General features: G+C 36.1%; 1 protein-coding gene across 5 annotated transcripts in view; it reads right to left on the reverse strand.

The window, feature by feature from the left end:
* The window catches only part of LOC101163507 (glutamate receptor 4), a 182903-nt gene that overhangs the window by 67833 nt on the left and 89766 nt on the right, over positions 1–25304 (reverse strand). For all 5 annotated transcript variants that reach the window (XM_023961794.1, XM_023961793.1, XM_023961798.1 and 2 more), the window contains exons 4-10: positions 23901–23953; positions 23558–23689; positions 21605–21658; positions 18652–18810; positions 7360–7527; positions 5221–5325; positions 2292–2402 (exon numbers count right to left, since the gene is read on the reverse strand). In XM_023961794.1, the coding sequence (XP_023817562.1) occupies positions 2292–2402; positions 5221–5325; positions 7360–7527; positions 18652–18810; positions 21605–21658; positions 23558–23689; positions 23901–23953 (782 nt within the window). The remainder of the gene's footprint in view (positions 1–2291; positions 2403–5220; positions 5326–7359; positions 7528–18651; positions 18811–21604; positions 21659–23557; positions 23690–23900; positions 23954–25304) is intronic.

Below are 25304 nucleotides of genomic sequence, written 5' to 3' on the forward strand. Positions count from 1 at the left end.
CACTTCTATGTTGATTCCAATAATTTATATTTGGAGACAACAACCTTCATTTGTCTTCTAATAATTAACCTATTATGAATGTATATCAATAGATTGCTTCAATTTCTTAAAAAAGCACCATATTTTTCCCAAGATTTTATACAGATAATCCAGGAAAAGAAATCTCAAAAAGTGAAAATCAGTCTTTTGAATCCTAAGTCAGTTATCTTGTGAAACAAAAGCTGTGAACTGAAGCTTGTTTCTCCCTGGGCTATGAAAGCTAGCAGCTGGACACATATTAAAAAGAAATTATGTAAATTAGTGACACATTTTTCTCAGAATAACACTTAATGGCACAACGCTCCTGTTACAGTAATGTGAGAATTTCCTTTTTGTCATCAAGCTGGTGTCATCGAAGACCAAGCTCTGACAGTTTTCTAACAGAAACTGAATTAAAACTGTGGGTCACAGTTAGAAAAATTTACAGAAACTGTTTTGAAAGGAAACTGTGTCACAAAATGTTTGGAAAAAACAAAAAAAATAGAGGGAAGTTGCATCAGTTTATGTGGGAATTCCTGCAACTGTTGTGAGAAATTTGGAAAACTTCCTTGGAAATTCCATTTGCAAGCAGTCACGGCCCAGTAAGAAACCACCTCAAACAAGTTTTTATCAAAGGCGCTGGGACACCTCTGTCATGTCATCTCACTGGTTTGAACCTCTGAGAGGCTTGTGCTGCTGAAGTAGGAAGGAAGGCATTTATAAAAGCAGCAATGAGTCAGATGAAGGAAAATGCCGTTTTGAGCTGAAGGAAATTTAAATCTAAGCACACTCTTCTAAACTACGGGAGCAAAGCTTGAGTGAAAGCTGAACGAATAGGAATTGGAAAATGTCAAAGTGAAAAATGTGTTTCCTGATTAAAACAATCGTACATCCCCAAAGACTTTCAAACTTTGTCATCAGAACATTTCTACAGCTTACTAAGCTGCTCATAAAACTACTTATCAAAGATAATTTGGTCTCAACCAGCTTCAGTATGGCAGCATTACTGCAGAATGAGTCCAGGTGGTGCAGGAGATTCATCAAATACAAGCCCTGCTGCAGCAAAGGAGCAGAAAACTCATCTCAGGGCCTCGAGACACGCTACTTTAGAAATAAACTGAATTGAAAAGAACAAATATTATTGAACAGCTCCAATCAAAAATAAGTCTTTTGAAGACTTGTAACATTTGATATTCTCCATGAACATAAGGTTTCCTTAGATAGATGAGAAAAGTGAGAAAATTCTTGAGAAAAATTCTGAGAAAAGTGATAAATAAACTAAAATAGAATTGGCATGATCTATTTACAGTGAAGACATGCCTATTTACAGCTTAAGTATGGTATTTCACCACAAAAAAATGTTTAAAAAAAATCAAGTCAAGAATCTCAGCAACAATACGATTTTTCACACACAGTGCTCGGATTTTGTGCGAATGTTTCAGAAAAAATTTTGAGTCAATTTAGATCATTGGGAACTGCACCGAAATGTGAAAAGTCTTTGTCTACAAAGGCTAAAACATCATTTTAAAGAGGACTGAGTTTAAATGTGTCCATGTCTCCTGGATAGAGTGATAACATAATAAAGAAATGATTATTTCAAGTTACTTGCTGCCTAAGGTGCTTCTACAAAATCAATTGAAAGTCTCTACTTAATTTGTTCCAGTCTGTATCTGCAGCTCTGCAGAATACCATACTGCTGAATGCCATGTTACCTTCTTCCTCCAAGGGAACATTTCAAAACATTTCAAAACATGAAGCTATCTCCTGCTGGGTTAAATCTTAAAATCAAAAACATCTGCTTTCTTCTTAGTAAATTGATTTTTGGTTATGTTTTAAAATTCTAAAAAATGTTTAACCTGCTATATGGACTACATTTATCTCCAAAAGAAAGTTTTGTATCACAAAAATGTCTTAAATATTATTTCCATATGTCGATAATGATCAATTTTTTTTCTGTATGTTATCTCCCAAACTTTCTCAGAGGGATGTTATTGTTGTTGTGTTTTTATGCTTTTACTTATCTTTGTACTGTGAGGTGACCTTGAGTGTCCAGAAGGGCGCCTTATAAGTAAAATCTATCATTATTATTATTATTATTATTAGTTATTCACATTTTTTGCATTTAGCTCAATTTAGATTTATATTTACATAAATAAAAATGTACATAAATTCTGTAAACAGGTGAGAACAGTTGCTTGTCTGATCTGAAGGCACAGCTTTTGCCATATTTACAAAAACATTGAAGAAAATGAAGAAATCACAGTGTACATTACCATGATTGTTGTCACAACAACAGTCCGGTTTTCCATAGCTGAGCTGTCATTTAAGAGAGAATTCTCGTTCTGGACCAACACAAGTTTGTCAATGTCGTTCCAGTAGCCAATCTAGAATGTTCAGAATGAGAGGAGAAAAAGAACAAGTCGATGAGAAGAAAATGTAATTCAGAAAATTCAAGTAAATGGAAAATGAAATTAAGAGCAACACAGAATGATAAAGACTATAGGTAAACATAAATATGTCTAAATACTGAGTAAATCTCTGATACTTAACACTTGATCTGTAAATACTTCACCACATATGTATAATCCAAAAAATACTAAATCACATTCGAGAATAAGCCATCTTAAGACACAAAAATGTTCCTGCCAGTTTTGACTGATCTTTTTGAAAATAATAAAGTATTGTGGGTCTGACAACAATTACAAAGTTCCTCTTAATATAACCACATAAAGGAAGTTTGCACCTAAAGCCTTAGTCACCTGCACCCATACTGGGGGTGCTGCAGTTTTTTGGCGTGTTAGGACCCGTGGAGGGTCGCAGAGAGGAGGTCGCATCTTAAGGGGGAGCGCAGGTGCGTCTTGCAGTTCCCTTGAGGTTCATACAGCCACCTTAAGGGACGTCATGAAAATGGAACGTACCATTGTCGTGCATGTGGTAAGTTTATCATGAAGTAGTCGTAAGGATAAGGACGGGTGATGCAGTCGTACGTTGCCCTTACGCCAAACTCTAGTTGTTAGTAAGGTGCGAATTCTGACTCCTCACTGACCGTGTGCAAATGTTGGACGAACGGGGTGTGCACGTGATACGTAAGTGCCTGTAGGGCTCCTGTAAGATGCCCACACAAACTGCACTCTGTCTAATTTCCTCATTTTTTAACAGTCAAACCGGACACACGCATGATAGATGCTGGAGCAGTACTGACGGGCTACCTGTTGAACAAATAAAAAGTCTGTACAACACGCCTGCATCTCAATTACTTCATCCCTACTTACTGTTACGAGTTGCATAAGAGCTCACTACGACCTATAGCCCGCTGCATGTTCATATAAAAAAATGTGCTTGAACATTTTCGCCTTACAGGCTCACCTAGCGGTCCACAACTTTGATGTTTTTTGCGGGTCACCTGTGTGCCCCGTACAGGTTAGCCCGCAGACAGCCCATATCCACCCGTAAGGGCGGTTAAGACTAAGACTTTAGTTTTGGTCGATTCTGCAGAAAAACCACAAAGAAGTTCCTAACTTTGCCTTTTCTGAGTATCCCCAGTAACATTTTGAAATACTTTTCAATACTTCTATAACCGGTGATACTTAATGGAGTTATTTAATTGACTTATGAGCAACACTTTATATGCATTTCCAGGTAATTTTTATTATCAAAGGAGCTGTATTCAAAGTAATTCAGTGAATTGTTTTCCAAGCCTGAAACTCTGCTTGACACCCAGACAATGCAGCTTACACCCTTCACCCTTTCTTTTCCTGAAAGGTGCTGAAGGCTCTTCAAAAAGCCCAGAAGTGGACTCGTGCTTTGTCTCAGATGTCACTTGAGTGATTTAATAATTCACAAACATGGTTTATGTTTAGCGTCATCTATTTAGAGCCGCAGCCACTGTGCTGCCTGAACACAAAAGAACGCCAATCAACATTTTTCCCCATGGAAGCGTGATCACCGTCCTCACTGTTAGCTTTGTGTAACCACTATAGCGACTCCACTTTTCGCACAAAGGCACGGCAAATCTATTTCCATTGGTTGACAGTAAAGAAGTGCCTTCACATTCAGAGAACTAAAGTACACTTTAGCGCTCTCTGTGAAGAGCAATATCTTTAAATATTTACAGCTTGGCACGCTCATATCATGGGGCGTCCCAGCCTGCGTTATCAGCCACACTCATTGTGCCAACATCAATCTAAAATATAAAAATAAAATAAAACTGTTTCCCATGAGTCTTTGTGGCTCCAGTACCCTGAATCTATACATTATTTAAGGTCAACTCATACAATTGTGCCATATGTGGGAAAACAATCCACCTTAAAAGCTGTAGGAAGCTGCTAAGTGTCACAGTTTGACACAACGTTTTATTGTTTTAATTAAATAGCTGTAAGAAAAGGACAGTGGTTTCCCACAATGTCCCTTGCTGGACTTAACAGAGTTTAGTTCCTGGTAAAACCTGATGCAAAAAACAACAACATTTGTTTCATCATGGAACCGTTATTCTCACAATGCAGATTTACAGAAATCCAAATAAATCACATCAGTTCAGGAGCATCTCTTGATGAAATACTCAGGTTGCAGCCTTTGACACATTGGCAATTTAATATAGTTGTAATTGAAGTTAATATGTGTGCTCCAACATAACATGCTTATTCATGGCCATTAATGTGAAAGTCCTGACTGATTCTACTTCCTGCATCAGCAGATCTCCCAGGTAAACTCTCTCAGTAGAACTTTAATATTAAATGTTTGATTGAGTGACTATACTTCATTGTTTAAGTTGCTTTTAAAAATCAATTGCCTGTAAATAATTTTAAAATTGCCTTTTAAGAATAGAAGATGTACATGAAGATCAAAGGAAACATGAGACAAGGGACAAAGGACAATAGAAATAGACAAAACAGAATGAGATCACTGCAGCTAATTTCCCTTTGGAACAATAAAATAAATAAAAAAATGCATGCAAAGAATCTTTAGTGCATCCACATTACTGCCAAAGGAACACTAAAAATGTTGCAACGTTGCATTGTTTTTCATTATAAGAGCTGCATGTTGGCATTCTTTTAATATGTACATCCAGACACAATTCTTAAATAAATGACGAAAAAAAGGTAAACAAAAACTCTGTCTTTCATGTTGTTTCTGATTTTTTACAGAAACGGGTATGTTTGACATGATAAATGATCTTGTTTTGAAGCCATAAAAGGAACATACCTTTCGTGGCCCATTGCTTCTCAGTTCAAACACGTCCATGGTGTAATTCACTCTTCTTCCATAGTGGTCAAACTGAATATTTCCTGTCAGGCCCTGAATCCGTACCTGTATTTAAGGTAAAGATCACAGTAAGAACCTAAATCATTAAAACTACTCGTATATTTTTAAATTAAAAAATATTTTTCAAATGAAGCAGAAAAACATTTATTTCAGCCATGAAATAATACAAAAGTTGAAGTACAGTAAAGGACACTTTCAAACGACTGGATGGAGCTCCAAAAGTCACACGTACAGAAAAAAGCGACTCAAGTATGAATGGAAATGGTAACAGTAATGTTTGGCTGCAGCAAAAGGCAGTTTGTTGATCAAAAGGCTGCAGATTTTTGTGTGTAAAGTTTTTCCAGCTTCCTTTCAGACATTTAAAAAATTGGTGCAAAATAGCACCAGAAATTCTGTTCCATGTTTGATATATTACATCATCAGCTCAACGTTGCATCTACTCAGAGAAACGGCCATAATGAGTATCCATTAACAGAAACCTAGGATTGTGCGTCTTTTTTTACTGGATAAGCCTGAGCAATTGGTTAGCATGTGACACAAAACTTGTTTTTTGAGAACCTTGACAAGTTTGCATGTTTTAAAGCCCATGAACCAGTGGTAAATAAGTCTGTATAGGTCTTTAACATCTTCAAGAGTCAAATTTACTCTAACCCCAAATCCATGTGGTTGTTTTTGACCAAAAAAACATTTGGTTTTTGACAGCAACAGCTGGATATCTGCACAGTAGCAAAGAGTGAACTAAAGCAGCAGAAAAAAAAACGCTGATTCCTCAGACGCACAAAAGAGGTGAAGCTGAAACAGACTCACATCCAGTACCTGAAAAACACTAAAGATCCTACTTCTAAAGGGGAAATTAGCATTTAAGAAACGACATAAACTGTCCTATCATTGTCTGCTGTCCCTGCCTGCATGGAAAGCTCCTGCATTTACAGAGTGCTTTATTTGGGCTGAACAAACACACGAGGTGTTTTGTTTTGGAAGACACAGAAGAGAAGACGGAGGATTAATTAAATGAAAGGGACTTCTTATGTGTTGGTTGTTAACTTAAATGATCCAAGAAGAGGTTTCAAGATTAAAGAAAATTATTCATTAGTAACAAGTGTCTTTTCCAGATTATAGTATTTAGATGACAATGGATTATTAAAAAGTGCAGTTATTATCTCACTAATATTTAAAATACATATAGAAAAATGCATGATCTCTAATTGTTTTTAGACTCTGTTTGTGTCAATCTCAGTTCTGACCCTCAAGGTTTTCTGTATGATGAAACCAAATCACATCAGTACAAAAACATATTAAAGATCACAACTATTAAAAAAGCGAAAAAAGAAAAAACAACTTTACATTTTAGAAACAAAATGAAATTTCAGAAGCCAGAATGTTAAAAAAAACACAATACCAGAAAAAAAAAAAAAAAAAACTACAAAATTTTTTCTAAAAAAAAATAATATAAAAAAAAGGAAAGGTATTTTAGCTTTGAATTATTGGACATTGCTGATTGGATTATGACGTTTGTTCATTTTTTCAACAGGAAGTTATTTGGTGTGGCGATATCTTCCAACAGAAGATTTTTCTTTATTCTTCTGGCCACAGCTAAGCTCAGTGATGGATCAATCTACTCCAAACCTACCGCAGTTCAGGCGAAACATACTTCAGCTTTCCCTCTTCTTCAGAACTCATAATTTCATCAGTGATGTCCCATAATGCCTAACTTTTCCAGTTTCTTTTTTTGTTTTTCAATTTTTTTTACATTGTTTTATTATTATTATAATGTTATTTTCTGGAATTTTGTTTTCATTTCTAAAATGTAATGTTGTTTATATATATATATATATATATATATATATATATATATATATATATTAGTACCGCAATGTACCCCTGCATGTAATACAGATTTTTTAGCCGAATGACTGTGGCTCCCTATCAGGCGTCTGCAGTCAAGCCATTAGCTCTGCATTTAAATCAAGTGTGTGAGAGCAGGAAAAAGGAGTTAACAAGAAGGCAAGACCAAGATGGAGAAGCCGTGGGAGGTTTTTTCATTTCCAGAACTTAACACAACATTAAGCTGGAACAAACCTGCTTGAGTGCACGCTCCATGTCAATTCCTTGGTTCCAGGGAGCAGCAGGATTGGCTAGGCAGTCACCTGCGTTGCCACGACGACTGATGTCTATTTTCTGACGGCGAAGGGAGCGAAATGCTTCAGCCATCACCAAAACTCCATCATAAGTTAGAGATGAAGTATACTGTTGATGTAAGAAGAAAAAAGGACACAAAATTAGCCAAAATTTATTGAGAAAACTAATAAAAAAAAGTTTGATGAATTCTGCGTTACCAACCACTCAAGTGCTTGTTGATAATCAAATCAGGCACTTGTTGATACTTTATTTATAAAGCATTTTTACAGAATGAAAATAAACATTAAAGCTAAAAAAAATGATTACAAAAAATATATTTAAACAATCAGAATGCCCTCTAACCCCATATTATAAGGCAAACATATCAATCGGAGTAGAAACAGAAATTTTGCTTGTTGCTGAAGTTGAACAATTAATATCTCCTGAGTAAGTTTTCAAAGTAAAAGCAGATTAAACATGGACAAAATCAAACATTTTCTTCTGTGATCCCACAAATCCAACTAAAATATTAATAAACCAGCAGCTTTATTTAAAAAGAGCCAGCTGCACAGAGTTTTTTGAACAGCACTGATCATCAGAATAGCCTCAGACCAAAAAAATTAATAATAATAATATGTTATAAAAATGTAATGAAATAAAAGCTGTCATTTTCTGAGCTTGTTTTTTTAAATAAAGTCAAATATTGAAAAGTTAGCGCTGGTGCGTGAGAATTCTGGACTTTAAAGTCGATATAAACCAGCTTGAACAGTGTGCAAACATGCTCGCCATCATTTATTTGACATCAGTTGTTCACACCAGTTAACATCAATAACTTGAATAAAACCTTCCGGCATTTAATGCAATCATTGTTGATAAAAACGTCCCTCAGACACAAAGACTGCAGCTGTATGGTATTTAAATAGTGTAATTGCATAACTTCATTTATAAAATCTACTTTATTTGGAAGATTTATTTTTCTATAAAATTGACATTTAATTTTTTTTCTTCATTTGTGCTTCATACTTAGCTTGTATAGTATAGCTTTCGGAAAATAATATATTTATTTAAATGAGTGCACTGCAAATAAAATCTTGGACCAGTGACAAAGGCTGCAAATAAAAAAAATGGTTGAGACTTTATGAAGAACCTCAAACACATTCAGATGCTGTCAGATATGAACAAATTCATCATATCGTACATGGAGCTGCAGGAAGCTGCAGGGAATAACAAAACACAACAGCCCTACGCAGCCGGAAAACGCACACAGCAGCACACAGACAGAAGCAGTCAAACACGCAGCAGGCTGTCCTCACATCACAGAAGGAACTGGAAGAAGGATGAAAATGGGGGAAAAGAGGGGAGCTGGCTGGGATGCTTTCTACATCTCTGCAGGTAGTTTGTCACTTACTAAACTGCCTTGGTTCCAACCTCCAAACTAAGCCTACAGCAAATTAAAATACACTAAAAGACTGTAATGGAAGTGAGATGATACCTTCCTAGAAAACATGGTTTTCTTTTAAAATACTAGGTTTACTCTGTCGTATTACGCCAAATCCCAACATTATAAATAACTTAGTAAATGAACTACATTTCACACCCATTTAAAAGTGACAGGAGGAAAAAGTTCACTGGCAGGTCAGACTCATATTTTCCTGCTTCTGCATTCAAGTTCTTCTGTACACGAAATGACCTGGGGGGGGGGGGGGGGGGGGATGCACACTGTAGGACAGCCTTCAGCCTTAAGATGCGTTCACCTTTGGGGGGGGGGGGGGGGGGGGGGGGGTTCAATTGAATTTAAATGGAAATAAGAGCAGACTGAAAAACAGGCATTTTTGGAAATCCATGCCAGTCCCTGCAGCAGTGTTGAAAGGTGTGGAGATGCTGATGGCCCTGTATTGCTTTAAAGTCTCAGAACAACATTTTGCAAAAGCAATGATTAATTCCTAACCATGTGGTCATGCAGGCATTTGGAAAAATTATTTATCTGTCTGAATTTTAGCCATGTAAAAGGCCACAAGGACGTTTACAGATGTGAATAATAAACATTAACCAATTAACATTATTGTTCAAATAGAGATTTACATTATGCAGCGGGTCAGAAAATGAAAATACCAATTCATTGCTTTAAACCTTAACAATAAGGCAGTGTTTGTTTATGACCCAATGGTGGGTCTTGCACAAACAACATCTGACTGAAGGGGGAATCTTAAAGACCCACTCAGATGAAAATTATGTATTTGGTGTTTTTAGCAGGTTCTTGTGACACTTTTCTGATGACAGAGGACAAAAATTAAGAAAATTAAACCAAATGTAGCAGTTTTGAGTAATTCTTTAATTAAATTATGGTGATTCAGGAGCCATTTGAAAAAGTTCACACTTGTGACATAGTAATTATACTCCATGATCCATTCCATCCTGGCACATTCACTTGCAGACAAATAGATCCATATGTGTCTTTGTTTTCGTCGTCTGAGCTGGTATCTGGCTCAAAACTGTACAGCTTGATAGCTCCAAGACAGCAGATAGCTCTACATTTTTCTTGTACAGGTAATTTTAGGTTAGGGGGGTAAAAGTTAGTGGGGGAGCTTATGAAAACAGAGCTGTCAGCAACAGGGAAGACAAGGGGGAGTGGGGTTGCTCTGCGCCAACAGTTCTGTCCACAAGTCAGAGAAGAATTTTGAATGAACTGCTGCTATTGTCCTAAAGAATGATGCAGATTTTTGGGGGATTTTGGCTAAAAACATTACAATTATAAATAGAAAATCACTGTGAACATAGAGAAAATTGATCAAAAGATGATCAGAATTGTGACACTAATTTAATTTGTTTTTTAGTTGATATAAAAGCAATGGACAATAAAAAACGTGACTAAAATTAAGAGTGCTTTAGTCTTTAAAAAACATTAATTTATGAAGGAAAAAGTAAAGCAATTGAGCAAACAGGAACAGGGGTAAACAAAAGATGCAACGATTCACTTTCCTCAGGTTTCGGTTCAAACTGTGATTTTTGGGTCACAATTTTGTTTCAGTTTGATACATGATTTGTGTGTCACAAAACAACAAAAACCCCAAAACCTCAGATAAAGCCTTATAGCAATTTGCTAATTAACAAGCAAAAAACGAAGAAAAAAGGTTTTTGAATAAAAACATACTGACTTTGACACGTGTTTGACATTTTCAATGTAAACATCTGAAAATGTATAGGAGGCAACAGTTCACTTTCCCAGCAATTCAGTTCAATGGCATGATGTATATGCCACAGGAATTGTGGTATCTTTGGTTTTACCCTTGTACGGTGGCCCTGAAGTGCAAACCATTCAACAAATCACTCGATACAAAAACATTTTTAAGATCACAGCAACAATTTAAAAAGCAGTATTACATTTTAGAAAACAAAACAAAATTTCAGAAACCAAAACATAAAAAAGAAAAAAGAAAAAAAGATTTCAGAAAACAAAATTAATTTCCAGAAAAAAAAAGAAATATTACAAAATGAAAACATTTCAGAAAAAAAATAATTTCCAGAAAACAAAATGAAATACAAAAAAATGAAAACATTTCAGAAAAACAAAATGAAATATTAAAAAATGAAAAACATTTCAGAAAAAATGAAATATTAAAAAATGAAAAACATTTCAGAAAAAAATGAAATATTAAAAAATGAAAAACATTTCAGAACACAGAATGAATTTCCAGAAAACAAAACGAAATCTTCAAAAATGAAAAACATTTCCAAACCGGAAGAAGCAGGTACTATGGGACAACGCTGATTGGATGATGATGTTTGTCAATCATTTGAACTGAAAAGTATTTTAAATGAAGCGATGACGGATTTTATCGTCCAAACAACAATGTGCTATAATAATCCACGTATTTCCCATTTACATATTAAATCAAAAATGCAGCAAACAGATAATGAAGGTTTAAATTATTTTTTGAATATTTCGTCTGAAGCAGAACGGTCACCCGGAAGTAGTTTGTGTGGATGACGTCCGTTCTGCAGGTAAACAGAGAAAGGGACGGTAAAACGTTAACATAAACGTTAATCTTTGAATATTTAGCGGATGTGATGACAGAACGCACGCAGAAATATCAACACCAACCAGGTTTACAAATGTTTCGAAATGTCGTGAGAGGATTCTGTCTAAAGCAGCAGCTGCGAAGAAACGGGTGTTAAAGACGGCGCACATCAGGAATGCAGTCCCGTCATCCACAGATAAGGTATGGAGGCACATTTGTTTGATCTAATAAATGTAGCGTTAAACGTGATTTCTAGGTGGGTGTTTACAGACAGATCCAAGATCCTTCAGTCATACGTTAATGACAGGTTACCTCATCAGCTGGAGAGGGGGGGTCACGTGGGCAGGATTCTCAGACAGGTGTACCAGCAAAGCTGTCAGGTAAACTGCAGCAGTTTGTGTCTCAGAATAACATTTATGAATGCTTCTTATTCACACTATTAAGATCTGTGACTTTAGAGTGTGTCAGTGCACAGAAACATGACAGTAAATGACTGGATGTGCACATCATCAGACACGTCCAGGTGTGTAACTAAAGGTGGCAAAGTCTGTATGGTAAAAAAAATCTTTAAAAAAAAACATTTTAGTCTTTCAGGCAGAGGAGGAATACCAAATTGTTTTAGAATGTATTTTTTATAAGACTGAAATAATGTATTTTATTCTGAGTTTGGTGTTTTGACCCCTCCCTAATGAATTTCGGGTTTAACCCATTTTCTCCTAATTTTGATGAACTCAACTTTTTCCTGAATGAAAGATGAACGGCAGCTGATGTTTTTCTGTCAGGGATTTTTAATTTATTAATTTATCTCTGTCAGGGATTTCAATGGAGCTGGAGTCCAGTGCAGAGAAAGCTGCAAGCATGTACGAGCAGGAACTGGGGTCCCCTTACCTGTGCATCTTCCTCTGGATGTGATGCTGAGCAGCAATGTGGACAAAACTTCCCTGACATGACTCTTTTTGATATAGTTGTTAAGCACCAACAGACTTTCCCAGATGCATTTTTTCCTCTAATAAATGTGACTGACAGGTACGCTGAGTAAATGCTGAATGTAAACGTAACATTTGATTGACTGCATGAAGAAGCCCTTAAAGGAAAATCCACAACCGTTTCTTTGTTTCTGTTATTGAGTAACGTTTTCATGTTAAGTTTTCAATAAATATACTGCATTGCTATGAAACAAATTTGTTTATTTTTATATCCATTATTACAATCCTCACGTCAGCATTCAGTTTTTTCATTGACAAAAAAACATTTCTAAACAACAGCTTTGAAAATCAAACATCATCTTTGTTAATAAAGCTTTAAAACCTAAAATGGTAAACATGGAAAAACTCCTAAATGAAGCAAGCCTAATATGAACATTTTAAACTGGAGTTTTGCTTAAAGGAACATTAAGTTGTTTGGAGTTGTACAAGTGTTTGATGCGATTCCTCAGATGTGATTTCCAGATCATCAGCCCGACGCTAAAGCCAGGAATTGTGCTTCGTTTTTCACTCCCCACTGCATCATTTACAACTAATCAGGCTTATGCAGCAGGTTAAAGACGTTTTTTTAAAGGACCTGCAATTAAAAAAAAAAATAGATATTAAGGTTAAATAATATTTATTGATTACATTGCACATAAATCATGGTGACTTGCCTGTACACTGCACAAGATATGAATGACTAGTCTTCTTGTATTCCCATGTAGAGCTGCCATCTGTTCTTCTGCAGCACAAACCTTTCTGGAACTTCGCTTTGAGAAACTTCACCTGCAGAAATATCACATGTTAATTCAATTAAGTATTTTATAAACTTTTAAAGTTCATTTTTAAGTTTCAGTATATGTGTATATGCATGGTTCAAAAATATACAATGCACTTAAATATTATTTCCCATAAGAACTTGTTTACTGATTTCAGTCTTAAAGTCGATTTTTAGCAACACTGATGCCATATAATTACTGTAATTACTGTATAAATCACAGAATCAGGCTGGCTCGGAGCTTTTTCTCTCATGATGTCACCGAAAACGGGAACGGCTATCATGTGAAGACGGTTCGTCTCCATCGGGTTCCTTTTGCGCATGCGCAAGATAAAAAGAAATTATCTTTTCAAAGCAGCACTTTAATTAACATCCTAAAATTAACATCCTTAGAGACATGTGACTGACAAAAGAAAAGATCACAGAATTGATTCTTACCTGAAGATGATTGACAGCGTGAACCTCGCAGCCGTAGACATTAGCGCACAGCTTTCAAGGTAAAAGTGCTCACAAACTACTTCCGGGTGACCGTGTGTCAGGCGAAATGTTAAAAAAATAATTTAAAAGTTCATTAACAGTTTGCTGCAATTTTTATTTGATATATAAATGGGAAATACGTGGATTATTATGGTACATTGTTGTTTGGACGATAAAATCCGGCATCGCTTCATTTAAAATACTTTTCAGTTCAAATGATTGACAAACATCATCATCCAATCAGCGTTGTCCCATAGTACCTGCTTCTTCTGGTTTGGAAATGTTTTTCATTTTTGAAGATTTCGTTTTGTTTTCTGGAAATTCATTTTGTGTTCTGAAATGTTTTTCATTTTTTAATATTTCATTTTTTTTCTGAAATGTTTTTCATTTTTTAATATTTCATTTTTTCTGAAATGTTTTTCATTTTTTAATATTTCATTTTGTTTTTCTGAAATGTTTTCATTTTTTTGTATTTCATTTTGTTTTCTGGAAATTATTTTTTTTCTGAAATGTTTTCATTTTGTAATATTTCTTTTTTTTCCTGGAAATTAATTTTGTTTTCTGAAATCTTTTTTTCTTTTTTCTTTTTTATGTTTTGGTTTCTTAAATTTTGTTTTGTTTTCTAAAATGTAATACTGCTTTTTAAATTGTTGCTGTGATCTTAAAAATGTTTTTGTATCGAGTGATTTGTTGAATGGTTTGCACTTCAGGGCCACCGTACCCTTGACATTCTATAAGTAAAATAAAAAAAAACTTTTACATAGAAATACAAGTTTTTCACTGTAGCCTCCAAATTTCTACACGCCTACAAATGATAAATTGCAAAAATCTAAGCTTCTAACATTCTATCTCAAATTCTTTGAGCTTTTTCAAACTCTGATCATGCAATGAATAGAATGGTGGAGGAAATAAAGAAAATGGGTTTGCAGAAACAAGGTTTGATCATAGAAATGAAAGTTAGTTTGGGTTTCATTTATATCTCTGCTCGGTCACTATATTGGTTTATATCAAAATTCCCTTCAGATGTAAAAAGACAATTTGAGAAAAGTCTTATAGTTAGGAGGTTTTCATTGTGGGGAGAAAAAAGGATAAAGTTCTAAATGAATTCCCCCGTGTAGAAGGGATAAGTCCCAGTTGTTCCCGACAATGCTCCTCATGATGAGACCAGATTTTTACTAAGCCTACGGCTACCAGTCTGCCCCAGGCAAACTGAGCTCCGTTTTTACATTGCACAAATTAGCCAGGGGCAATTTGCAGGCATTTGTTGTCGCTAGAGATTATCTAATGTTCTGTTATGGTGCTAAATCATTCAAATGTTCTTTCCATGTTTGCAAAGGGGTATAAATAATGTTTGAGGCTGCAGCGGTGAGAACATGTTTGAATGCAGATGTTTACGGCCCTAAAAATGAAGATAACCAACAGCTATGTTGACTTTCAGTCAAATGAACTCTGTGTTTATCAGTCACAATAATTCACAAGGACTTTCCCTCAATTAACACGCTAAACATTGTGGAGGACAGCTGGTATCTCCTGTTAAAGATTCATCAGGTGAATCTCATTATTATTAACTGTGGTGAATAATATTAATAAAGATTATAACCAATTATACTTTGCTGTCTCTTTCAAGATGCATAAGGACATTTTGTTTCAACAGTCAAAGTAATTTTGAATCAATTATTTCCACAGAGTTGATATCTATCTCTATACTGCATTTTGTTTACATTGTATTTTTATCCATTCACTATCAATTATTAATATTGTTTTTATTTTTTTACATTAGGTTTTTACCCACTAATATTGCTATACATTTTTAATTGTTTATTTACAAATACCTATGTTCATGGACAGTATATACAGTTTATGTATACATGCCATATTTTCCGGACTATAAGTCGCTCCGGAGTATAAGTCGCACCAGCCCAAAAATGCATTATAAAGTAGAAAAAAACACAGATAAGTCGCACTGGACTATAAGTCGCATTTTGACAGGAAATTTATTTGACAAAATCTGAGACTAAGAACTAATAACTTTCACAACCTCATATGACACAATCATAGCAGACTGTTTATCTCATAATTTCACAGTAATTCTTTCTCATACTTATTTATTTATTCCTTTCATGAAGCATCATTGGCCAACTAATACTCTGTTTTCATGCTGTATTTGTAGAAACAGTTGTCATTTTTATTGCATTTCTGAATCTATGAAATCATTGTAAAATAGAATATTATGTTGTTAGCCTTCAAGATCTTACTGTAAAAAAAGGTTTGCTGATTCTCTGAGTCACTTAACATACTCTTAACACTTAACATACCTTATACATCAAATTTAGCCAGGAACATCATCTCTGTTCCTCACAAATGAACATAACAGGAGGGTTAACAATGTATTTATTTCAATTTATTTCTAATATAAGTCGCTGCGGAGTATAAGTCGCACCCCTTGCCAAACTATGAAAAAAATGGCGACTTATAGTCCGGAAAAAATGGTACATATATTTTTCTGTCTTGTAGCCCACCTTCCTCTAGGGCAGGGTTTTTCAACCTTTTTTGAGCCACGGCACACTTTAACCTTGACAAAAATCCCGCGGCACACCAGCATCCAAAAAATAGATAAATAAAAAAAAAGAAAAAGCTCAGTCTGTATTGATTTCCAGCCGCTCTGCAATCTCACATGCATTTTTGTGATAAATGTTGCAGAAAAAGCTGGAAGCTGCAGCTGTTTTTTCTAAAAGATGTATTAAAAATTAAGTTAAAAGATTCAAAAACTGTTTGATGTGTGTTCGTTGTTTTAAGACGTTAAGAGGAGAGACTCATTGTGCGCTAAGACAGTCACTTTACTGCATCATGGGAGATGTAGTGCCCGTAATCCGCCGACCGCAGAAAGACCAGCGTCTTTGAGCTTCATGGTTTTGTTCACTTGTTCCAGTCTGATACCAGATTGTGTGGAAAGCTACACCGCTAAAGACGAGCTTTAGCTGGTATTTTTGTTAGAACAGAGAGACTTTTTTGCGCTAAATCGAAACAAGGAAGTGAATACTTTAACCACTTCTGATTGGTCAGACTGATGACATGTGATTAAGCCTTCAAGAATGATTGGTGGAGACAGTTAAAGGGGCGGGACTTTTCCTTACATAGTTATAGCTGCAGCTAAATCGCGGTATCCCGTTATTGTTATCAAAATGTCTTCATTAGAATCATATAAACACAAAGAAAAAATAATTTTATGATATTTCATATTCTTAACTTCTCAGTGTTTTATCAGGGCCTGTTTGGATGAACAAAGAGCTGATTTCCTGGAGATGGTAATTGCTTTTAGATCAGTTAATGAGGGCAATTTCTCACGGCACACTTGACCATCTCCCACGGCACACTAGTGTGCCGCGGCACACTGGTTGAAAAACACTGCTCTAGGGTGCTCTGGTTCCCCAGAACCTGATGCAGATCTTGTTTGGCCGGTCAACAACTGAGCTGGCAGGACATGTGCTTCATTGTCTCTCATGGGTTATGAGGTAAGCAGTAGCGTTAAGGGTCTTGCTAAGGGTTGACAGGTTATAGGGTTAACAAGTTACTAGGGTTAATGGCAATCAAACCCTTGTTTCCTGCGTAACAGTCCTGCACTTTTACCAACTGAGCTCTGCCAGGCCTCTGGTCGTCCGCTATTCAGATACTCTGCAGGTATAATAAGATGGCCAAAAGAAGAGATACAGACCACAGCGGTTAAGACGTGAAAGCGTCTCACCATACATGAAGGAACTTTATGCTAGCTGCAAGGAAGGAGGCCGAGGACTAGTGATAAGATTATTTTATTTTGCAAGACAATTTTTCTTGAAGCACGGGTATTTTCACTTTCCTAAGATTCATTTTTGGCAGTGAAGAAATTACTGCAGTATAATGTTTTTAAAAGCTCAGCCGGCTTATTCACAGTTTATATATGTGGCTCCATTTGACTCCAGGTCACTCAACTTACCCTGTCATTAGCTGTGCTTAAAAAAGTGAGTGAGAGAGAATGGAGGACTGTATTTATAGAATAACGTATGAAAGGAGAAGGGACAGCAGTGGGGAGGGAAAACAGGGATAAATAATAAAACATGTAATGACACAGAGAGATTTTGCGGCGTACGCCTCGTGTGGTCTATAAAAGGGAAGCAGGCATTTGGAGAGAGGGGTACTTTTGTTTACCATGCAGAGCAGACATGATGATGGAAAAGTCTGCGGAATTTGCATGCATCACGCTAACCCTGACACGAATTACTGTAGATATCAGTCCTCTCACCTCTCCCATATTTTGAGGTCATGCTCTGATTCTCCGAGGAGCTGTGCCCAATGCAACACATCACACTGTGAATAGCCCACATAAAGCATATCACCCTGTGACTCAGTACCTGATTAAAAATCTGTGTGAGTTTCTCTGCTGAATTTCAAGTACAAAGAGCATTTTGCACACAAATCTTAACATTCCCCAGGACAAATGTGTGTGTGAGTGTGTGTACTGCAAACATAGGCATGTTATCGAGTTGCTTGATTTTTAAAGATGCAGCTGTGTTGCAGTCAGTTTATGATCTAGCATTCTCTGAATATTTTCAGTGACATTTCTTTAAGTCTATGCGTGGTTTACATCCTATAATTTCAAATGAAACTTTATTTATAAAGCACTTTTCATACAACGGCAACACAATGTCCTTTACATGCTTGAAACAATACAAAATTATAAAACACACAGAATACACTCAACCTCCCGACCCTATGCACCCAACATAATAAAACATAAAATGACACATAAATTAAACTCAAAGTACAAATAAAAATAGAAACTGAAGTGGAAACTTCCCTTGATGCTGATGTGAGGAAATGATATGATATATGACACATGTCACTAATATTAAAACTCCTCATATAGCTGCAACTTTTCACCAATGACTCTCAAATTGGTGCAGCTCTTTCTTTTTGGTATAAAATCTCATTTCAAAGATTTTTTTTTGTTTTGTTTTTCATGCATGCACATATTATTTACCTTTGGAGGACTTTCGGATCCAGGGTACTCCCTCTGATCCAGTTTGTTCCAACGTTGCATTAGTTTGATCACTATTGGTTTGCTGAAGTCCACCAGCTGGAAACCAGTCACATTGGCACCACCATGCATGAACCTTTCCAGAGAAATGTCTTTAAAACCCTGAGAGGTGTGAAAACAAGAAGGCAAAACATGAAGCTCATCAGCAAAAGCAAAAATAAAAACACGAAGCTACTTGTTTAATATATTCGTTTAGGTCCAAAGAAGATGTATTAGATAGTTCTTTGGGTTTTGTTTTAAAGAGCCTTTTTTTTGGTGGCTTCAGAAGTTAAAAAAAAATGATTCAACAGACAAATGTTAATTTGTGTTGCAACAATTTTTGTCCATTTATATTTGCCTGCTCTGCATTGTCAAGCCCTAATTTAAATAGGAAACCAGTGTGTCTTTGATAGCAACCATGCCTCTGTAACTGAGAGCTCTCTGTTTACATGCTCTCCCACTAGCTAACAGCCTCTCACACCCCCAAATTAACATTACCCGTGCAACCACAATGGTGAGCAATATTGGAGCTATCCAGCTGCACAGGTTTGAGCCAGATGCCAGCTCAGACGACAAAAACAAAGATGTACACGGATCTGGTCGTCTACAAGTGAATGGAGCGGAGCAGGGAACTTGTGGCCCACCCCGCGTATTTTCAATGATTGGAATACAAATATAAAGCAATTTTGAGCTTAATTTTTTGTATATATGTCTTTCATCATCAGATGCACAACACAAAAAACAGATTTTTATCAATGGGTCTTTAAAAAAGATGCATTTACTTTGTAATCCTGAAGTATTTTGACTAAAGAGCTTCACAGATTTGATTGAAACCTGAGGAATTCAAATCTGTTTAATAAAAAAATACAGTTCTCCTTTCCTATTATAGGAAGCATGTGTGAATTTAGCTGAATGGCACTTCCCTGTGAGGTGATAGCAAAGAAGGAATCAATGTGGAAAAAAAGCAACAGACAGAGGTAAAGAACAAGGCATGAGCATTATCCGGGCTTGATGGATGCTAATTGCTAAAAGCTCCAAAAACCTATTTAACGTGCAATGAGCTCACGGGCAACATTCCTCGCCGTCCCTGTGAGGAATAGCGCTAAAGAGATTTTGGGGATTAAATTTGAAACCATGCTTCATTTTGTGATATGAGCTCTTAATAGCTTCAAACAGCATGTGAGCTTGGAAAAGAAAGAAAAAACAACAAAAAATGAACACCATTTAGAAGTAAAGAGACAAGGCGTACAGTGAAAATATAATAGAAGCTATACATCCTGGGGGTCAGATATTTACATAGATGTAAGGTAACTACCGGTACTGTATTTTTAGTCTTAAAAGTACCTGATTATCTTATTAAATAAAAAAGTGACCAAGAATGGATTTCTGAATTTACAGAAGCAGGTTTTTTCCGGTGCATAAAACTAAATTCCTGCGTCTCTAGGCTGTAGAGATTGCTCTGAAGGACAGGCAGGAGCTCCACACTTGATATGTGTAGCATTTCATCCATTGTGCAACCAGCAGCATGTACATTAATTGCTGTCAGAGTGGAAGCAGTAGTTTCGAGCCCGTTGAAAGCTTGACATTGAGGCGGCGGCCTCACGGCTGCTGATGGAGCTGTGCTCTGCCTGCAGATCCGTCTTCAAATGTCAAGTACAATCCTTTGCGGCTGATAGGCACTTATTATCACCACATTTCTTTCAACATGAGGTGGCTTTTTCATTTTTTCCCACAAACTCCATAACATGTGAATACTCTCATCTGTTCTTGTTCGGGATGCCCTTCGCTCCTCCCAGTGACAGCAGGAAACGACTTCTGCCTATTCTCTGAGAGGAAGACGGTGGGTGGATGGAGTTTCCCTTTTTTTGCAGCATCACTGACTAAGGATGCTACACATAAGGTGTTGATTGTGTGTGACACAAACAAAAGCAAAATGCAGGTTTATGTAATCTCTTTTTAAAAAATATTTTATTTAATTTTTTTAACTTGTCCTGTCCAACAGCTGAGCAAGCAGAAGAGAACTCAAGGCATCTTGTGTTGGACATATTTTACTGTTACAACATGAGTTTATGAATCTTCTGACACACAAGGTTTATATTTGAATAAACTCCCTTTGATTTATGCAGTTTTTAGAAGAATCAACAAAAGTACATTTTTGGATTTCCTTGGCGATGGAGATTTTGTGTAAACCACCCGCATTCATATCAGATGTTAAATTGTTTTGTTTAGGTTTACCCAGGGATTTCTTTATCTCAATATCCTGGCAAAAAAATGAAATATGTGAAATGCGCATTTTGCGAGTTTTTTCTCCCATATTGTGCAAAAAATTTGAAAATCACAAAATTTCAGACTTTGCCACAAAATGGCCGCCAAGTCTTAGGTCCTGTGGCCATCCCATAATAGTTTCAAATCTTCCTTTGGATATCCCTGACGTGCATTTCGGTTTTGTTACTTGACTTTGATATATTTGTTTAGCTCTATAAGAGATTGTGCCCCCAGTCAATTTTGCTATTATATAGATTTAAATACAATCTATTAGAAAAACACACACACACACACAAGGTTTCAGCCAGAAAAAAAAAAAAACCTAACAAATATAAAAAGAAAATAAATTGTTGGTTTAGGATAAAAACTTAAATTTTACAGTCAAATATTTGTTCTGCCTTTGCACAAAAAACCCATGTTTGCAAAAGCTTCACTATTTATCTAAAGATTTTAAAAACAAAATTGCATTTTAATTGCATTTTCCAGACTCCATTTTGGCTAAGCTTTATCCTCATGTTTGGGAGCCATGATGTTGGAGCTTCTTAGCTCATGAAACAGAGATCAAAAGCATCGTCAGTCGTCCTAAATCACATCTCGGACTCTCAAACTTTAAAGCCAACATTTTTGCAGTAATGACATTACATCCACTTACCAGGTTTGCTATGATGTAATGGTAGCCTTTCACATGTTTGCCCACACTGACAGCCTGGAAACACAAAAAGGAGATACACTTTGTCGTAATTTCTCCTCATGCACATGTGGCATAAAACAAAAACACTACCTCCTGTTTGTTTAATTTTTTTCTGTCCTTCCCAGAATTCTTGTGTTTTTTTTAATTCATAATGAAGCATAAAATTCATGTGGATGTTGTTGTTAATCATCATTTTTGAGAAATGTCAGCAATTCTGTATACCTAAACCTCAGTTAGAGAGCTTTTTAGAAATAAAAGGCAGGTCAAAATATTCTAATAATTGATCTAAACATTTGTAACAAATTTTTAGTCTTTTGACCAAAGGAGGAACATTTAGCACTAATGAAGAAAATTGTCAATTTTTTTCTTTCTCTTTGCTTTCACTTCCACATATCAACAGCTTTCTACTAACATACCCACATGCACACGTACACGCGTGCACATGCGCACATGCACAGACTGCAGCTGGCAGGAGCAGACAAACAGAGCAGTCTCTGTCTCAGAGCAGGGATGCAGGCCAATGCCAGCACTGCAGAGACTCTGTGTGTGTGTTTGTGCGTGAATGCCTTTGCATGAGTGTGTATTTACTCACCACTAAAGCCAATTAAAAAACAGTCAGCGAGCCTTTCTGTCTGTCTGCCTAAAAGGGAGGCTTCTCCTTCCGTGTGGATTTGAATTGAGTGTGTTGATCATTAAATATTAAGTATATTTGTTCATCAAAATGTTTGTACCTGCATGCATTTTTGTGCATGTGTCACATATTCAGCCAGAGAGACATGATTTTATCAAATGTATTACTTGCGGTATGTTACACTGAGTTAAGGGGCTCAGAGACAAACACTCATTTACATGTAAATTTATTTCAAGCTGACACAGATCAAGTTTTACTCTGAAAGCTGATTTTCGATCTCTGAAGTTTATTCATACAGTATATAAAGGATCAAATCCACTGTGTAATGTGATGTCTGTTTAAACCAGGCTAAACAGTCAACAAATGGGCAAACCTTTATCAAGGTCATAAAACGCTAGGTGAACGCGGAGTGAGAAAAAATGTTCATGCATATCTTTTTCTGCAGGCATGCAGCAATCGACAGGTCGTATTGAACATATAATATGTAAGAGTAAGTAAGGGGGAAGTAGGTGAGATGCTGGCGTGTCATACTGATTTTTCATTTTTGAACCCCCTAAATCCTGCAGACTGCAGAAGCATGTTTTTGGACTGTGCGAGGAAACCAGACTGCCTGGAAAATGCCCATGCAGACACAAGGAGATCATGCAAACTCCACACAGAAAGGATCCAGCTGGGATTTGAACCAAAGAGGCGAGAGTGCTAACCACTACACTGTGCAGCACATCTGCTTAGTCCATTCTCACATTTGCACATACATGTGCTAAATAGTTGATATTGAATATTTTTCATACAGTCAAAGCAACATTTTGTTGTTTTGCTGTGTAATGATGAAAGTCATTTTATAATTCACTGTCTTTTAAAAAAAAAAAAGTTGGCAAAGAAATTCCAGATTAATATGGAGTGATATTTCTGTCTGAGGTTCAAACCCTATATATTTGAAAATGTTTTATTAAAAGATATATATCTCCGTTTTGTTTTATAGATGATAATAATTTCACAAACTTCTGTTTGAAATCCATTACAATCAAATTTAAATGTTGGCATTTCATAATAATAAATGATCTAGTTCGGGTTTTAGAGTAGTGGCAGCTGATTAAAATTACAAAGGCCTTTTCTGTTAATTAATTAGGAGTCGATTGTTTATTTTATATATTGCTGTATAACAGAGTTAAATGCACAATAAATGGTTAGCATAGTTAGACAGCTTTGCTCTTAGAAATATACTCAGCTGCTTTCTTATAATCAGGAATGTGTGCAAACGTAGTTAATTTTATCGACGTTACCTGATCCAAGATGCTCTGGAGTCTCTCAGGCTCCAAGTCAATGACGTATTTTCTCTCCTGCCGTCGATCCAGGTCCTCCAGGAGCCTGCGATATGCTGCATCGTTGAAGCTCTCCACACAGATCGCACTCACCTGTTTTTATGTGTATTCACAGGACAAACCCACATTACTGCAGAGCAATATGCAAACTGTGTGCATGAACAAGATCATGCAAGCAAAACACAAGCACGTGGTCGACTGACCAGGGATAAATATGCTGAGGAAAATCATGGGTGTTACTGTTTGTAATGTGTGCGTTCTGGCAACATCCCAATAATGTGTGTGTGTGTTTATGTGCACCGACCTGCCATGCGTTCTGCCCCGCTCTCTCCATAATTGCCTGCAGTATTGCATAGCCTAAAATGCGGCGAGGAAAGAAGAGAAAGAAGAAAATAATGCTGGTATTATGTTGAGATTGTAGTTAGTTATTGGAGCAACGATGATGCACACAAAAAACTATGTACAAGAAAAATCTTTGTACACGGACAATTTTGTTTTTATTCCCCACTTAAAAATCTCTTCAGTATTAATTTATCACAAAACTTCCTGGTCTAAAAAAGTGAGACAAGGGTGAATGTTTGTTTCACTGTTAGTAATTTTACTAAGTGACAGTTATGTTTTCCTGAGAATGTAAAAGATAAAGAAATGTATTGTAAATTTGATCTAGTACTGAGGAAACCACAGATACAAACAAGATGATGTTGGTCAAAAGATATAAGATTCATCAGGAAGTAAATAATCAGTTTCTTTCAAACTTCAGGTTCTCTTCCTGTTGTTTCTCTACTGTCTTCGCCTTTTTATGGATACGAAGTAAGCAAAAAGATGTCCATTACAAGTTTGCTTCAACCCAGTCAGGTCAATTACAATTGGCTGAAAGTGAACCACAGTAAGGGATATGTGTTGTGTTCACTGAACATATGATAACTTCTTTTTTTTCACACCACTGCAAACAATACCTGAATAAATTATTATGACACACTTTTTTAAAGACCCACTCTGAAGAAAATGGTGTTTTTGGTGTTTTTAACATGTTCTTGTCACAATGTTCTAATGATGGAGGAAAAAAGATATTAAGATTGCGTTTTATTATCAGTTTAGTTTAATTATTTCAATTACATATTATTTAAAAACAACAACAGATAAAAATTATACACTTGTTGATACCTATAGCCAGTATCCAAAAAATCTCTATTTAACAGAATGGTGAACATGTTTCAAATGGATAAAGGCAGAAGCTGAGGCTTTTCTAACCCTTCCCCCCTAAATTTATTAAACTATTACAATAAAAAGTCCACACAATGTATTGACATTATTAATATCATTATCTGTCTCAAGATTTATCAATGATCAGCATTTCACTATCACATCATAATATTATAATGTGATTAAGCAAATCTTGGTGAATCAAGAGCAGACGCTAAAAGCCAGTAGCTGTGGCGCAGAAGCCACAAGCTCCCTGCTCCTCCATTTTCTGATGCATCAACTTGTAGATGACTAGATTCATGTAAACCTTCTTTGTCCTCATCGGAGCTGACATCTGGCTCTGACTGTACGGCTGGATAGCTCTAATATTGCAAATGTTAGGTAATGTTAGGTTGGGGTTGTACGAGGCTGTAAACAGATGGATGATGGGAAGGGGAGGGGTTTGAAGTTTTTTTTTGCCATTTAGGCAAATGAATTTGACTGTGTTGTATCGCCGTGAAGATAG

This window comes from Oryzias latipes, chromosome 13 (genome assembly GCF_002234675.1).
Source record: "Oryzias latipes chromosome 13, ASM223467v1".
NCBI lineage: Eukaryota > Metazoa > Chordata > Actinopteri > Beloniformes > Adrianichthyidae > Oryzias > Oryzias latipes.